Source organism: Lissotriton helveticus, chromosome 3_1 (genome assembly GCF_964261635.1).
Source record: "Lissotriton helveticus chromosome 3_1, aLisHel1.1, whole genome shotgun sequence".
NCBI classification, from domain to species: Eukaryota; Metazoa; Chordata; class Amphibia; order Caudata; family Salamandridae; genus Lissotriton; species Lissotriton helveticus.
This window is the reverse complement of record NC_136061.1, coordinates 1,747,685,325-1,747,703,096: the sequence shown is the minus strand read 5'-3', so window position 1 is coordinate 1,747,703,096 and position 17,772 is coordinate 1,747,685,325. Positions and strand designations below refer to the sequence as shown.

Genomic DNA, 17,772 nt, shown 5'->3' with positions numbered 1-17,772 from the left:
CGTCAAGTGTCAAAGTCCTATAAACCACAACCAACATAAATTAGCAGTGCCCCAACCACATTAAATAGGTGAACTAAACTAGCCCTGTCTGAAATTTGCCTTTTACCAAAAGTATTCATGAGCCCAAATCCCTTTAACTCCATATTTACATGTAATTTAGATATTGTGCAATGATGCATTGATACTTCAATTCTCTACCTCCCACAATTAGCGCAAACGGGTTGTGGGTCAGAAAGGGAAAACGGGTATTGAAGGGCAACAACTGGTCTGAGGATATAAAAATGAAGTCACACATCTGAACGTATAGCAAGCCTAGGACTACAATTAAATGTTGTCAAGCAAAAATAGTCTTTATTCAAATTTTATGGAAACAGGATCACTGTACTTTCCAAGATGGAAGAGGTGGCAAAGGAAGAATAAAAAAAAAACAATGGTTAAAGGAGCCAATATAAAACAGGAATATTGTCACAATACTAAGGTGTGAAAATCTAGTATGTATTTTTCTATGGATCGCTGCAGGTCAAGAGTCTTATGATCACCTTCTCACAACTTTGCAAGTTCAAAAGTGAGTGAGGAAATAAAAAACCCAAACAAAATGCTTGAAATGTAAGACTCTAGACTAGCAAACTCCCACTAGACAGCATACACTGAAACAGAGTGTTTAAGAGAGTAAGCGAAGAAAGTGAATTTACCATTACGTATCTAGAAGTACTCATTCCAAACTCATGAAGCCCAGCACATATTAAACAATTAGACACGCAACCAGGCATTTAAAAATGTACAGCATCAAATGTATTTTGTTTACTTCAATCACTTTTGCTACGACTAACAAACATGTACAAAAAAATAATAAAAGAATCATAACTTTGATAGAGTTCCAAAGTGAGGCTGAAGCAGGTTCAGGATTGCATTGGTGAGGGGGAACGGGAACGAGATTTAGACAGAGATCTTTCTGGTGACTTGGATCGGGAACGCAAATCTGATCTGTCAGCTACATCTGACCTAGGATGGGACCTAGACCTAGATCGTGAGTCTCGGTGTATGCCAGGGTCAGATCTAGGATTAGATCGTGAGCGTGAACGCGAGGAACCATGCTTATCGTGATCGGACCTTGGATTGGATCGTGACCTAGAGCGAGAAATAGATTTAGCCAGGTGTTCAGATCTGGAAATGGAGCGGGACCTAGAACGGGAGCTGGATCTCACTTTACGGTCAGATCTTGGATTTGATCGTGACCTGGATCTAGAGGTGGAGTTTACTTTACTATCAGACCTAGGTTTCGATCTAGACCTGGAACGAGAAGTGGATTTCACTTTTTGTTCAGATCTAGGCTTGGACCTGGAACGTGAGGACCGAGAGCGTGAGGTGGACTTTCCTTTACGGTCAGATCTAGCTTTTGATCGGGATCTGGAGCGGGAAGTCTTGGAACGTGTGGTGGACTCCACTTGAAGGTCAGATCTAGGTTTGGATAGAGACCTGGATCGGGATACCTTGGAACGAGATGTGGATTTAACTTTACGGTCAGATCTAGGCTTGGATCGGGATCTAGATCGGGAAGCCTTGGAACGGGAGGTGGACTTAACTTTATGGGCAGTTCTAGATTTGGATCGGGACCTGGAGCGCGAGGTGGATTTTGCCTTTCGTTTGGATCTAGATTTTGACCGGGATCTGGAACGAGACACAGATTTTACCTTGCGTTTCGATCTTGATTTGGACCGAGAACCAGAACGCGATTTTGCCTTGCGCTTAGATCTAGACTTGGAGCGAGACCTAGAGCGAGAGGTAGATTTCGCTTTCCGCTTGGATTTAGATTTGGATATAGATCTGGAACGGGATTTCGCCTTCCGTGCAGATCTTTGCTTGGATCTGGACCGGGAACGCGATTTCATCTTCCGATCAGATCTTTGCTTCGACCGAGACCTAGAACGAGAGGCTGATTTGTTCCTATGCTCAGACCTGGGTTTGGATCGAGACCGTGAACGAGAGGCTGATTTTTTCTTATGGTCAGACTTGGGTTTGGATCGAGACCGCGAACGAGAGGGTGCAGGTTTCAGGTTTGTAACAGACTTAGATTTAGACCGTGATCTGGAGCGAGACGCTGAGTTTGCTTTGGCTGTCAACTTGGGGGCAGAGCGGGACCTGGACCTTGAGGTGCGGCCTGTTTCCATATCTTCACCATCACTTTTTGCCTCTTTGTCAGACTCCGGCACTAAAGGCTCTTGAGATTGGGATCTGGATTTCTTGCCTTCCTTCTTTCTGCTTGATTTGCCATCCCGTTTACTTCGCCTTTTGCTTCTTTCACCCCTGCTGCGGCTCCTACTATCCCGATCCTCTCTGCCCCGCTTTCTTCCTTTCCTCCTGTCCCTGCTACGGCTTCTACTCCTCTTCTTGCTGCCTTCTTTTCGTTTATCATTGCTTCTGCTCTTACGGTTCCGCCTATCCTTGCTAGTAGTTTTGCTTTTATCTTGACTGCGGCTCCGGTTCTCAGCTGCCACACTGTCATCATTTGCCTCAGCAGCTTCTTCATCCACATTATCATCAACCTTTTCTTTCTCTGGTTCTTTCTCCTCTATGCTACTACTTCGTATACGCTCAGCACTTCTGCTTTTGCTTTTCTCTTTGCTGGGAGTCCTCTCTTTGCTGGGAGTCTTCTTTTTGCTGAGACTGCGGCTCTTGCTCCTGGAACGTGATCTGGATCTAATATGGAAAAACAATAGGACTCATGAGAATGTGTGGACTATTCATTTTTTTACATTAATTCCAAATTCACTTTTAACAGCAGTGCAATTAAAATCTTTTCTGTGGTATGTGATCTTGGAATTCTAATTAACAGTAAACGAGACAGATAATGGCTGCATCCACTCCCCCCCCCCCCCCCTCCAATTAAAATGGTGCTGGACACTTACCCAACGAGGTAGCAGTTACAAATTAACCAGAAGTACTCTATTTAGAAAGTATCCCCATTTATATTTTCTGGGAAACTATGGACTCTTGTTGGATTAAGGGGCAGGTGCTGTCCCGTTGTGGCCCAGTCACTCATACAGCTACTGAAACACCCACAGATACTTAAGACACCCACTCACACGTACTCGTAGTCTGAGTTAGTGCATGTGTGTCTGAGGGGGTCTAGGAGTGTCTGGGAGGCAGTCGCAAACCCTCTCAGACTGTCACCGACTTCCAGACCCACTCAAGACACTCGCGTTCAGTCACAGACCCATACAACCACTCACCGATTATCAGAAACTGAGGTTTTGTTGCAGATACCCCCTCATCCCAGTTTCCCAGTACCAGTGTTCTTACCCTAAAATGGATCCACAATTGGCCCTTCAGTCCCTAGTAAAAAAGGTACACGGGCACCTAGGCCATTCGTACTGAAGATGGTCCCCTAGGTACCCCTCATCTAGGCCATGCAGACTGCCACGTACATGGCCTGGTGTAGACAAAACAACAAAGTCAACATGGCACACTGCTGCCATGCCAACTAACATTGTCCAAGTCACCCCACTAGCATGGCTTACCAGCTCTAAGGCAGGCTGCACTATGTCACAGGTGTGGATATATCTGCGTGAGCAGATATGCCTCTAGTATTAGGACCTATTCCTTAATATTGTGAAGGGTCAGGGAAATGAGAGAGTACATGGGCTGGTGACTTGACAATTCAAGTTCCTCAGCACCATGACTGCCACTGAAACCATGAGTGTTTGGTACCAAACTCCTCCTTGTAATAAATAACCACTGATGCCAGTGTGCGATATACTAAACAACGTACTCGGAGGGCACCTACTAACCCCGGTGTGGTCACTGACTGGCTTTAGGCACCCAGACAGGTAGGCATGTTTCTGGACCCCTGGGCAGGAGAGACTGCTCTCTGGGACCACAAACTATGCACATCCTGGGCAGGTGTCACACCTCCCCTCAAAGAGGGCGCTTCAAAGGCCTTCCACCTTTGTAATGCGCCCCCCAACCTCTGCTGCTAGCAGATGGCATCTCCCCCAGGTTTACACCCTCACTTTGGGAAAACCATGAAGAATAGGAAGTGTACCCACCTCTACCCCCAAGGTGGGGGGGGAGGCGAGGTTAAGCACATCTTTCAGTTCCAGCCATATTGAAGATGGTGGGGACCCCTTCAATCAGGGCTAGGTCTATGCCCCCTCCCACAGGAGGGTGTAGTTTCCACCAGGTATGGTCCCCATTGGCCCTACTTGCTACTCCCCTGAAACACCTCTAAATTTAGTATTTGGGTGGCTCCCCCAGACCTGAAAACTAGATCTGCGACAACCTAAGAAGAATCCCAGCAGAGAAGCCTAAAGACGACTGCAGGCCTGACCAGAAGAAACTAACTCCAAGTTCTAGTTAGCTCAGGTAACTAGAACTGCTGAATTTCTACTGTTTTGTACAAGTGTAATCTGAGCCCAACTAGAAGGTCCCTGTTCAAGTTAAAAATAAGCAGCGCCATGGAAACGAGGCGCTCCTAAAATATTTAAAAAGGTATTTTTAAATATTAATTGCCGCTTCCCCAATAACATGCCTCAACACATCTGGGGATTCCTTTTGATTTTTAAAAACCAAAGTGGTTGGCTTTGCCAGTTTTTAAACTGTTGCTAAGAAAACGAGTAAATTAGAACCCCTGGCAGAAGTGGAATCATAATGTAGTACTTGCAACAAACATCCATAGATGAGACTTCTTCTACAATTAAAGCTCACAGGCTTAACTGTCTTTTGGGACTCTTCCATATGATGGGTGCCCTACTCAATGAACCAAAAAGGGAAAATATCCACAAATGTTAGGATGAAACCGTTTTTCTTCAGAGCACCAAAATAAGCAAATGATTATTGGAATGAATAAATTGCTGCCTCAGGAAAACAAATACTTCAAGTAAATTACGCATTTAGATTTATACCCTTTAAATTCACCAACAATGCCGGCAGCAAAGAGTAGCCAACTCTCCCCAAGCGTGTTGCAACTTTCAAAGCAGGTTTAGTCCACACTACAGCAATAAACAGACACGATAGAAATAAGGAATTAACCTTAATTTGAATCTGGAAATGTGTGTCAAAGACTGGAATAAAATGTGCATTAAATTCCATGCTGTAAAGACTTGCCAATTGGTACACTGGTTGACATTCCTAATAAAAGCATTCCCAGTGCCCCCACATACATTTTTAATTTCCTAAATTCTACCACCCCTCCGGTATATGTGTACCTGGAGCCCGAGCGACTCTTGGAACGACTGCTTCTGCTGCTTCCACTGCGACTTCTGCGAGAATATCGGTTTCGAGAACGAGATCTTAAAAAGAGTAAAATAAAATGTATACAGTGGGCAGGTTATTGGATTGCAGAGTATCTTCATTAACTTTTGTAAAAGCCTACAATTATGGTCAGAATATTTGATATGCGCACAACTGCAAAGCACATTTTAGCAAAGTATCTATTTTTGCAGTACAAACATTATACGTGAAGAGTAATTCCCTATAAGCGCAAAAGATAGGTCTCCTGCAGGCCAACGCTTTAAAGGTAAAAACGAAGGCATTCAGTCTAGTATAGTAAGAACTCATATTCTAAGTGCAAACGAGTTCTCATTATTTTCTCTTCCGTGTGCAGGTAATGCATCCATTTCATAAGCACCAGAGTTTGTAAAACCGTTCTGCTATTTCTTCTGCCCAACTAAGGATGTTTCTAGATTGGCATGGATCACCTGGGATAGCGAACCCCATCAACCCTTGACTACTAGACGGCCGCAGATCGCACTTTCCCAGAAAATATTAATTAAGTCACCCAACCAATCATGAGAATATCTATCTTATTGTTGGTGTCATGCAGCACTGGGGCATAATCTTAGAGGCAGATTCTCTATAAGAAATACTTCTAACCACTTTCAGCACATCAGGCCAAAGAAAGACCATTGCGCCTCTGCAATGCATCGATTCAAGGCTTCTACCTACCTGTCCTGACACACAAGTGAAGGGAGTATAAGAATAGCGTATATCCCAAATCATACTCTGTGTCCCTTCTATGCCCCATATTTTTTAAAGGGAGTCTCCAGTTTTGCAGCTGTCACCTTGGAAGTGAGTAGGCTGTGGTAGCAAAGTTGCGAATAAAACCACCTATCCTATTTCCGCCCGCAAATCAAGGTTTCCTTTTTTGAAACATTTTATATGATGTTGGAGCAAGAAATCAAACATGTCTTACAGCTTTAACCTCTCAAAAGGAACCACCTATAAATGTCAGTGAGAAGTGCAGGTGATGCTGGAGCAAGAAATCAAACATGTCTTACAGCTTTAACCTCTCCATGGAACCACCTATAAATGCCAGTGAGAAGTGCAGTTGTAATAGTGAATTGGGGTTTCTGGTGAAGGGATAAGAAAGTTACCTCTACTTGTTATTTTGTTCTTGTTGTCCAAAAGCCTCCTCAAAGACAACATTAGGTAAGCTATCCGTGGACTTGGTTTCTTCTCCAACAAGCCCGGGTTCTACCCATCATCTTGGTCCATTAATAACCACCTATTTACTGTCTCTCTAGCTGCCTGCAAGTTTGCTGTATACTAGCCCTCCAGATCACACAAATGCATGTTTTTCATAGTTTGGTTATCCAACGGAGATAGATCCAGAATTTGTAATGTATGTTCAACTACTTTAGAACTAGAGACCCTTTAAATAGCTAGCACCCAGTGTGTCGCAGGTGTAGACACCTTCATTCCAGACAAGTAAAAAAACAAGCATTGGAAATGCAATAGGTCTCGCATTAGAAAAGTTGGAGCTATTGGTTTTTGTAAATGACTTTGTGTTGGTCTTGAAAATAGAAAAATAGCTGTGTCATTTACAATGCCAATACTTTTAACTTTTTCAAATGTGACACCTATAGCATTTGTAATGCACCATGTTTTGTATGTACGTGACTTAGATGTATTCATATAACAAATACAAATGGCTTAATTTTTTTAAAATAAAAGCTTGCACTGCTGCTGCCTGCGGTACTAATCTCTTCGTTCCCAGCATCAATGAGATGCAAATAAGTGAACAACTGACGCGAAAGGTCTTGGTTTCATTAGTTAAAAAAAAAAAGCGTATGCAACAGTGAAAATAAAAATATACAATAACGTTAAAATCAGTATAACACAAGCAAAAGTTCCACAGAGAATGCTTTGTTTTAAGCAAATGCAAACAACAGCCTAAAAGGATAAAAAGGTTGTATGTTTCTCAAGCAAAGTGAAGAAGTGTAGGAAGAGATCGGGGTGGGGGAGACGGAAACCAGGCAGAGGGGGAGAGTGACACACGGGGTGTCAGTCGTCAAGGCCGAGCGAGGGGAGACGGAAACAAGGAAGAGAGTGACACACAGGGGTGAGGCATTGAGGGAGGGGAGACGGAACCTAGAGGAGAGCGAGGTACACACACATAGAAGTGGAGTGGAATAGAGGGTGAGATGGAAACCAGGGCAGCGGAGGGAGATATACACAAGGGGTCAGAAGTGGAACGAGATAGAGAAGGGGAGAAGGAAACCAGGGTAGAGGGAAAGAGACACCGCTGGAAGTCAGAAGGGGGTCGAGAGAGAGGGGGAAATGGATACCAGGGCAGAGCGACACACACACAAGGATTAGAAGGGGAGCGAGCGAGAGAGAGAAGGAAACTAGGGCAGAGAGAGAAACTCATGGAGGTCAGAAGGGGAGAGAGAGACAGGGAAGGGGGAAACAAGGGCAGAGAGAGACACAGGGCAGTGGAGCGAGATAGTGAGTGAGAGGGGAACAAGCATGGAGGTCATAAGGGGAGAGAGAGACAGGGCAGAGAGATATACACAGGTGTTCAGAAGTGTCCTCTTACAGACAGGTCAATTCTCATGTGAATCATCTGTGGCAGTGTAAGGAGACTGAAGGAATACAATCCCTCGCTAAACCAAAATGTACGCTTCGATTCCGTGCTTTAACCTCGCAAATAGAGTCCGAAGCTAAACCAGGACTGTTAAGGATGCGAGCTCCTCCCAGGTCTTAGGACAGTATAAACTTCTAAGAAAGAAGAAACATATGACCTAAATGGGAAGAAAATCAAACCACTGCTATAAGCATATGTAGTTGCTGGTGTCTAATCCTAGAAAGTAAGCCAATCTAAAAGGAAAGCTGCCCGTCAACGGTCACGTGACGCACTCATGGGAAGCGCCGGATGGCACAACAGCTTGTTCACGGTCCACGACCCTTCAGTGCACTTCACTGCACTCAGTGCAGTCTACTCGAGGTTGTGAACTATGCCACCAGAAGGCGTTGTTTAAATAAATACATAACGTGCACTGTCCATTTAGGAGCAGGTCACAGAGGTAAAACAACAACAAGCCCGGGGTTGTGTTTAAAGTAAAAAAAACACACAAAAAACGAGACAACCTGCGGCCGTGAAAGTCTGTGAAACTGCAGGGAGAGAGGGGAGGTGCTGGCGGCTGGGGAGGGGGGAGGAGAAATGTGAGCCTGGTGGCCGTGAAACTGCAGGGAGAGAGAGGGGAGGTGCTGGCGGCTGGGGAGGGGGAGAGAGAGGGGAGGTGCTGGTGGCACCAAGCTGGGGAACAGATGGCGAAGACTGGCGATTTGATGCTGTGCACGCGCATTTTAACTCATTGCGCTTGCGCATGGAGCTAAAAGCGCACATGCACTGCACCAAATCGCCAGTCTAGTTAAACTCCGTTTAAGCCCCTATAGTCTCGCTACGCTCAATGCGCATGCGCATTGACAGGCGAGACCTAAACAATTGGCAAATTGATAAATTTGAAGGAGAGGAATACAATATCCAAATCCCAAAGCACACCCGAATGCTGTTTCGGCATCAAGCAGCCTTGTGGTGTCTCCGTCCATCCGCATTGTGTGTGCTGCTTGCTTTACTGTACAGAGGTGTTGGCTACTAAGGCATCTATCTCCCATGCAACTTCTGCCAAGATCGTCCTTCACCTACCTACGCTCTTCAAGTGTTCCAATTAATGGCTGGTGAAGTACCAAGATGCTCTACAATTATCCTCTACTATTTGCCATTTCCACCCTACAGAAAGGGTTTCTAAAGATGTCTATTCATAACTTCTGCATGCACCCCACCGAAGCAGTCAAAGATAGATAGATGCAGTCACAGTCTTCAGGGTGTATGACCACTAAATGTCTTCAACGCAACGTTTCCTACACTGGAGGCTACCAAGTATCTCGCTGTTCACTTGAAAGTTTGTGTCATGTTTGGGGGTTAATCAATAAGGGAGGATGAGGTGGGAATTTCCTTCCAGGATCCCTGGTTAGCCAGACGCAGTTTGCCCCTGTGACAAGCTTGCATAACATAGCCGCCCACCCCCTCCGTCTTGGACCCTTATTAGGAAAACGTATGCAATATGCATGAAGTGACGAAGTTTAAATGGGAGCACTACACCATATACTTTCTACAAAATGATCTGTGGTTTCTCAATACACACCCCTCATACACAGTAATATCACACCACCATAGCCAAAGAGGGCCCTTACATAACTTTAGATAGGACCCCTATGGCACCCTTTAAGGTCTAGAACATCCCACCATCACTACTGAGTAAAGCAAATAAGACACAGGTTCAGCATGGCAAACGTTCTTGTGCTGTGCAACAACCCCCATGGCCAAGTCAGTCCCATATATGGCAAGTTACCAAAGCTTGTCATCCCCATTGCCAGTCGCATGCAATCCCATGGAACAAACTATTAACTTCCCCAGCTAAAAAAGTGTTTCGTCCAAGAGGGTGAAACCCTGAATGAGCTGTAAGAAAGACTGCTGTCTTACATGTTGGTGATCACAACCTCTTTCCCTTACAATGAAATTGCAGTTCAAACAGTTGTTGCCACCTGTCCCAAATCTTTGTTGTAAATTGGGTGGCATCCTGTGGGCATCTCTCCTGCACTGTAGATTTGCTGCCAGCAAATCTTGAAGTAGTCAGAGGGCTCTTTTTTATGACCATTAAAGCCTTTCCTTCATTCTAAAGTCAGCAACGTGTACCCAATATCCTGTACACGTGCACTGGGTTGTTTAGCACCCCCCCCTCCCCCCAAAACAGGTGTGCTACAACTACACAACGACTTCCCTTGAAGTGTGCCACAGAATAGGTCCGACAGATAGGCATACCACTACCATAAGGTCATGCCCCTAAATTTTCTACTCCCTCAATTGTGTTATGGTGGTTGTTGCAAATACCAAGACCTTTAATGTGGTGTGGGGGTCATGGAAGGGCTGGTTTTAAAGTCCTTACGAAACCCGTTTGAGAAGCTGGAGTCAGGTCACCATATATTACAGACTTTCTATAGCATTTGTGCATCTTCGAGAATGCTTCTGGCCACAAGAGATTCCAAAAAGGGAAGGTGATAATCCAGATTTTACATTCTAGCTCAAAATCATTTCAACAGGCTATAATGTGTTTGTGTGTCCTAATTGAACATTCAGAGCCAAGCAAAACATCTAGAACAATGGTTTATAGTTCAAACAAGAAAAACGAGATCCTGCATCCAGGGTGACCTCCGGCCTCTAAAAAGATATGCAGATGTTATGTTATTTATATTTTTATAGCGCACAGATGCCCCAGCCAAGGGGCGTCCTGGCGCTCTAGACAGGTACTATAACATCACACAAAGGGAAAGACAAAACAAGAGGCAGCTACTTGGAAGCAAGAAACAGGAAAGTTTTAATGGCCCGCCTGAAGGTGAATAAATCATTCAGAGCTCGAATGAGTACCGGGAGCGAGTTCCACAGTCCTGCAGCAAGCACCCGGTACAAGCGGCCACCCATTCTGCTAAGTTTAAAACGGGGGCAGACTGCTAGGTGAAGAGCCTCTGATCTTAGTGATCTCGGAGGGATGTAGGGAATGAGCAGATTGGCAAGTGCCGGCGGCGAAGAGAGTTTCATAATTGCTCTGGAGGCCACCACTGGTTTCCCCATAGCTCAACATGTTTCCCCAAGACCAACACCTCAGTTTTGGTGGCGTTCAACTGAAGGCAATTGGTACGAAGCCAACTCGCTACAGCCACAAGACCCGCTCGGAATCTGGGGGCCTCCACTTCAGGGTCTCCACTAAGTGTCACCGCCAGCTGCGTATCGTCCGCATATGAGGTCATCGTCAGACCCCACTGTTTGACGACTGCAGCTAGCGGTTTCACATAGAGGTTGAACAAGGTGGGGCTCAACGAGGATCCCTGTGGGACCCCAGGTCCAAGGGATAGGTGGTGGATTGGCAAGGTGGTATTGCCACTTTAAAGGTTCGCTCCGAGAGAAAGGATCGAAACCACTGGAGGGCAGTACCTGCTACTCCAGCTTCCTCTAAGCATTGAATCAGTATCTGGTGGGACACAGTATCGAAGGCAGCGCTCAGATCTAATAGCAGGAGCGCTGCCGTACGTCCGGAGTCAAGCACCAGGCGTAGATGCTCGATGATGTAAAGCAAAGCAGCCTCGGTACTGTGTCCTGGCCGGAAGCCATTCTGGCTGGGGTCCAGTATCTGATTACGAGCCAGATGTTCTGACAAGATCGAGTTAACATGGGCTTCGGTAACTTTAGCCATCCAAGGCAATAAAGATATAGGGCGATAATTTTCTGGCAAAAGTGGGTCGGAATTTGCCTTTTTAGGTTTCGCTGGAGGGCGGAGCTCTTAGCTCCGCCTCCAGAGAAATCTCTTGATTTCCAGTAAGGAGAATGGAATACGCCCCCCTGTCCCATTGGCTAGCTCCATAAATGGAGGCTAGCCATTGGAACAGAGATCTGTCCGTCAAGGCCGGACCAGATTCGGGGGCGTTCCCGAGATTTTTTCCCAGGGCGGAGTTACGTTTTTTCCCCGTTCCCTCCCCTTTCACTGATGCGATGTCCATTTCCGCCCCCCCCCTCGCTGTCCTGTGCACGTTTCTCGCTGTCCTGTGCACGTTTCCCGCCGTCCGTGTCCGCTCCCGCCCCCTCCCGCCGTCCGTGTCCTCTCCCGCCCCCTGTGTCCACTCCCGCCCCCTCCCGCCGTCCGTGTCCACTCCCGATTGATTGTTATCTAGAGCCGGTGCCCACCCGGCATTTGCCCGTAAAAATCAGCCCCCGCCTGCCTACCTAAGGAGAAGGGCCGCTGCGCTGCCCGCAGCGACCCGGAAGTGGTTGGCCGGCCGGCCAATCCCAGCGCGGCCGGCCGGAAGTGCCCGCCCCCGCAGCCCGGGGGGAAGAAAGAAGAAGCATGGCGGCCGGTTTGCAGGGCTCCCGTGATGCGAGGGAGCCCTGCTGCATCTAGGAGAAGAGCCCAGGAGGAGAGGAACCCCGCCCGTGGCCCCAAAGCGACCGCCGGAGGAGTGCTGCAGGGAGCAAGGCTCCCGTGTGAGGAGGAGAGCCCCGCCAGAAGACAGTCGGTGAGTGCGGGTGCGTTTTCATTGAAGAAGGAAAGAGAAGAATTTTCAGAATAAGTAACTCTATAACAGGTTGGAACGGGAACCAGAACCAAGATTGCATCATAATTATGGGAAATAGGTCCATGTCAATGATCAGACTGGCACATCTCAATCCAGTTTTTAACTATTTTGTAGAATACGATGTAATGTGGGGAAGGAATTCACTTCTTATGGAGTTGAATGTAAAGGGATCGCAGTAAAACACACAAACACCGTGTCTTAAGATAGGTGCTACACACACCTCAAAAACTATCAACTCACCTCACAAGACATAGCACCCTTTAAAATACTCACCAAACCAACATTCTGAGCTGCAGCGCCAGATCACAGTTAACCCCTGCCTCACTAAGTAAGATTTTGCAACTTGAGGGTCTAATTATCAACTTATTACTTTAGGATAGTGACAAAAATCTGCCTCTTCCACAAAAGCATATATTTTTCAAATTGTTCTACAAAAAGAGAACACGAAATTTTCATAGCACCGCGTTTCATAAAAGCAGCAGTAAAATGTGAACTAATCTGCTACTGTTTTTTTTTTAATCCACCTTGTACATTATTTTCATTGACTAACAGTGCCCATAATGTGTTGCACAAAAGAAATTGTACATTTTATCAATGCAAAAACCCAGGAGAAACAATGAACTGCTTTTGAACTAATATAACATTGACTGTTAAAGGAGGCTCAGCAGAGTCGCTGCGCAATGTTGCAAGATCAGAACATCCAGACCCAGGGATGCTAGTGAAACATTATTACATAAGCCCATGGTTTGCAGCTGAATTTAAAATGCAGCTTTATTTTTCTGAAAGCAAAATAAAACATGAAGGTGCACAGCATGTTCACAGAAAAATAAACATGCACTCTTTTATAATATAGCCTAGAGCTAACTAAAGCAAACCTAAATAGGACCCATAATACAACACCACTCATCTATGTCCTTGAGGGGTCGCTGGGCCTAGCAGCTGCTACCCCTGGTTTCCAAATCTTGCCTCTAGCACTAGCCTGGCTCCTGCTGGCCTCATAGGTGAAGCTCCAAGAGGAACAGAACAGAAGTAAGACGAGGCTTCACCGGACCAAGTGAAACGAAACAGACGGTGCGCAGCGGAGAAACGAAACTTATTGCTGGGCGCTGTAGATTAATGAGGGAATCCTGAGTTAGCTTCTGCCGTCGGAGGGTGGGGCATTGGCGAGGAGGAACCTCACATAACAAGCATTTACAATGCAAAGGTTTCGCCTTTGGAAAAGTTTGAGCTATTGGCATTGTAAATGACAAAATTTGTATTTATCTGTTGGTTTTGAAAACAGATAAATAAATGGCATTGTCTTTTACATTGCTAATAGCTCTAACTTTTCCAAAGGCGAAACCGTTGCATTGTAAATGCTTGTTTAAAATAGGGGTCACTACCGCCTGCTTCCATAAAGCGGGGATCGTTCCAGTTGACAACGACATGTTGATTAGATTTAGAATGGGAACTCGACACAGCGGAGAAAGAGTACTAATAAGAGCTGGCTTCAGCGGGTCCAGAGGAGAGCCTGATTTAACGCTGAGGCTAAGTTTATCAAAAGCCTTAGTGGATAAGTCAGGTAAGAAAGTCAAAGTCTCATACCCCAAAAAATTAGGGTTAACTAACTCTGGATCCGGCCGACACAGATCAAAACCTCTGTAAATTTTCTGTACTTTCTCCAAAAAGAAAGTTGCCAGATTCTCACAATGGGAGTCTGTGCAGATCTCTGCCGAGGTAGCTCTTTTATTCATAAGGTCTTTCAATATCTTAAATATTAGTTTAGATGGATTGGTGCTGGCTAGGAATTCCCGAGCATAAAATGCGGCACGTGTTCTGCAAATTGCCCTATGATAGAACTTAAGTTTGGCAAAGTACAGGGTTTTCAGGGGAGGATCATAAGATCTTCTCCAATCCCTCTCCGCTTTCCGGCAAGTTTTTTTGAGCTCGGCAAGGGACTCATTATACCACGGGCTGGGTGCCTTCGAGTAACCTTTCGACCAGCGCAAGGGTATAAGAGAGTCAAGAGCATCTGAAATCCACGTGCAGAACAGCTGGTACCCATGATCCACATTCAAAAAAGCGCTCAGGGGTTTCTGCTCCAGCAACCTGTAGAACTCTTCAAGTTTGAGCTTGTGCCAGTGCCTTTTCAAAGTCAGCCTATCCACAGGATTAAATGGTTTATCGTGAATAGGACAAAAGGCTTCCACCAGCAGGTGATCCGTCCAACCCATCAACATCGGGTCGGACACCTTTACCCTCACAAGAGTGGGAAAAAAGGGATCAAGAATATGGCCTCCAATGTGGGTGGGAAGAGTAACAAGCTGAACCAGTTGAAGAGCTTCAAGGTCCGCGAGCAAGGTGTTAACGGCTGTGGATGACCTGTTATCAAAATGGATGTTGAGGTCACCCATGATATTAAAATTCGCATAATCAAGCACCAAGGAGCTTACCATATCGGCAAGAGCGGACTTGAAGGCTGAATCATTGCCAGGTGGGCGATAAATGAGCATACCGCTGAACGTAAAATGATGACTGAAAGCAACCTTAAAAAGGGCACTTTCACATGCGGGCAGCCCGAGAGCTGTCCATTCAGCAGGAAAGCAAGATTTAACTGCCATGGCAATGCCACCTCCTCTGGTAGTCCGATTTAGCGTAAAAATCGTAGTTAGGAGGGAAAGCAAGATTCAGAATAGCGGCATCCGAATCCTGAAGCCAGGTTTCGGTGAGTAAAAAAAGGTCTGGATCATCTCTTTCAATGAGGTCATATATCAACTGGTGATGTTTGCCCAGTGACCTCACATTTAAACTCCAGATCCGGAGGCCCTGTTCTGTATTGATGTTGCATTTGATCTGGTTGACGCCTTCCAGAGAGCGGATCATAGTCGGGCTTTCTAGCGACCAACCCTTACATGCGCAGTCATATGGGCCGGACAAGGGGTCCACAGGATGACATGAGCAGACCCTAACTTTGTTCCCAATGGATATCAAATCTGCCCGGGAGTAAATAGGCATTGATGAGGCGTGTCAGATGGAAGTGACAAAGAAGAAAAAGTCGAGCCCTGCCACGTCTCGCGCTTCCTCGTCGCGGACGGGCGCAGACGGGCAGGACTCTGGCACGACTCCGGCTAAGCGAGGGCGTCCCACCTGCGCGGGAGAGGAAAGCTTTAAATAGGCCAACCAATCCCAGCGCGATGACGCTCCAAAATGGCGCCCTTAGCTAGAAAACTGAGCCCAAGGCAAGATGGCGCCCACAGATGACCACCCTCGGGGCCCGGACCCGCCAAACGGCGGTGAGGCTACCTTTTAAATGCGGTAAGAGGGAGGGGGGCGAATCCCAGCCAAGTCCCGCTAAAAGCAGGGGAAAAGTGAGTAAATAAACAGTCAAAATTAGATACAAAATCGGGGCAATTTAAAACCAGAAGCGCCAGCAGCAGCGCGTGCGCAGCAGTGCCAATACCCGTCAAGGCTGCCTGAAGGGTAGATCCGCCTTAAATAGGCCAACCAATCCCAGCGCGAGGACGCTCCAAAATGGCGCCCGTAGCTGGAAAACTGAGCCCAAGGTAAGATGGCGCCCACAGATGACCACCCTCGGGGCCCGGACCCGCCAAACGGCGGTGAAGCTACCTTTTAAATGCGGTAAGAGGGAGGGGGGCGAATCCCAGCCAAGTCCCGCTAAAAGCAGGGGAAAAGTGAGTAAATAAACAGTCAAAATTAGATACAAAATCGGGGCAATTTAAAACCAGAAGCGCCAGCAGCAGCGCGTGCGCAGCAGTGCTAATACCTGTCCAGATGAAAATGTAATCTGTATGAAGATCTTAGGAGTCATTGGCTAAGACAACAACGCAATTCCAAGTCCTGAAATGTTGTACGGATTTAACTTTCTACTACTAACATGGGTATTCGGGAGTCCAGCGCACCACCGAAATTGGTACCTATAAACAGACACCCCAACTGCATACATCAATGCATATTCATTCTGTGCAAGCAGCGTCCATGCAATCCTTTAGTCGGATCATGGGCATCTAGACAAACTCACATGCACAGAGCTCTGTGATGATAATTAAGCAGTGCTTATTAAGAAAAAGTGTACTCTTTCTTTATACTCCCAAGTAGATCACAAGGGTACACAAAGTAACAGTCACCCAGTAGTGCAAAGGGCTTAGCAGTCAACGAGCAAGAAATTTGAAGTTGACACTAAATGAGATCAGAATCCTTGCTGATTCACAAAAACTCAGAGGGGATGAAAAGGGTAGCTGGAGGTCTTCACAAGGCTTCATTCAGTGAACTGAGCATGCTTGGCAATTTTATGAACTCCATCTACCTTTTTATTCTGCAGCCTTCTAAATACTACAGAGCTCATTTTGGCTTCATGCTAGAGTCTTGACAAGGGGTTAACTCCTAATAGTGCCAATCATTGCAAGAGATTAAGGAAGCGTGCCATAGAAGAATTATAAGGAGCCACAACACTGGTGTGCAATGATTTACCTGGAACGGCTGCGGCTTCTAGAATAGGAGCGACGGCGCCTAGAGCGGCTTTTATCTTCCACCAATCGGATCTTTCGACCATTCACTTCAGTACCATCAAGCTTATCCAATGCACGCCTCATATCAGAGTAAGATTTGAATTCTATCACACCCTCGTTCTTTTTAGATTTGTGCGCATCTGCGTAGGTCACTTCACCAGCCTGGCGCATATAATCCTACAAAGAAAAAAAAAAATCAACATGTGCAAAATATATGTTAAAAGTTGCTATATTCCGTAGCCGTAAAAAAAGACATACAAAATGCAAATTCAAGATTAATATGCATTGAGCAGAAGTCTATAAAACAAACACTTCCAGGCGGTAAATGCTCGTAAAGTCAAAACTTAAAGCAGTGATCAGCAGTCCCAATCAGACAGAGGGAAAGGGAAATATCAATGCGTCAGCTTTTTCCAGCAGATGCATATTCTACTTTGGTATTTTATTTGTTTATTTTCAGAGATTAAACTATCCTCTCTTTATTCACTAAGAAATGGTGCAGCAAAAAGTCTCCAACCAGGTGGTCTCAATTCAAAACCAACTGCTCTGCTGGTACAATAAACACACTGCTCAACAAATGGGGCCACCTGCGCACTTTATTTGGATCTTTAAGTGAGATAGAAGAGTGTGCAGGCTACGAGTTTGCCTGCATGTGACTGCATCTCAGGACTTCTAAAAACAAACTCAGGAGAGACCACGCTCAGCTTGAATAAAAATGCAATACAATTTAAAGAGGAGAGTAAAAAAAAAAAGGTTGTGGTATTTAATTGGATAAAAAAATAAACCATTTCCCCTCTTTCTCTATATATACCCCATAACTCACAAACTGCATGTACCAAATCAGATAAAATTTCAGATGTTCAAC

The 17,772-nt window shown here is 45.8% G+C and overlaps 1 protein-coding gene across 3 annotated transcripts in view; it reads right to left on the bottom strand.

Moving 5' to 3' along the window:
* Positions 1–329: 329 nt before the first annotated feature.
* Positions 330–17,772, bottom strand: part of LOC144823743 (uncharacterized) — a 62,100-nt gene continuing 44,657 nt past the window's right edge. For all 3 annotated transcript variants that reach the window (XM_078682524.1, XM_078682523.1, XM_078682526.1), the window contains 3 exons: positions 16,873–17,087; positions 5,205–5,288; positions 330–2,697 (listed from right to left, as the gene is read on the bottom strand). In XM_078682524.1, coding sequence (XP_078538650.1) covers positions 900–2,697; positions 5,205–5,288; positions 16,873–17,087 — 2,097 coding nt within the window. In that variant the 3' untranslated portion in view covers positions 330–899. The remainder of the gene's footprint in view (positions 2,698–5,204; positions 5,289–16,872; positions 17,088–17,772) is intronic.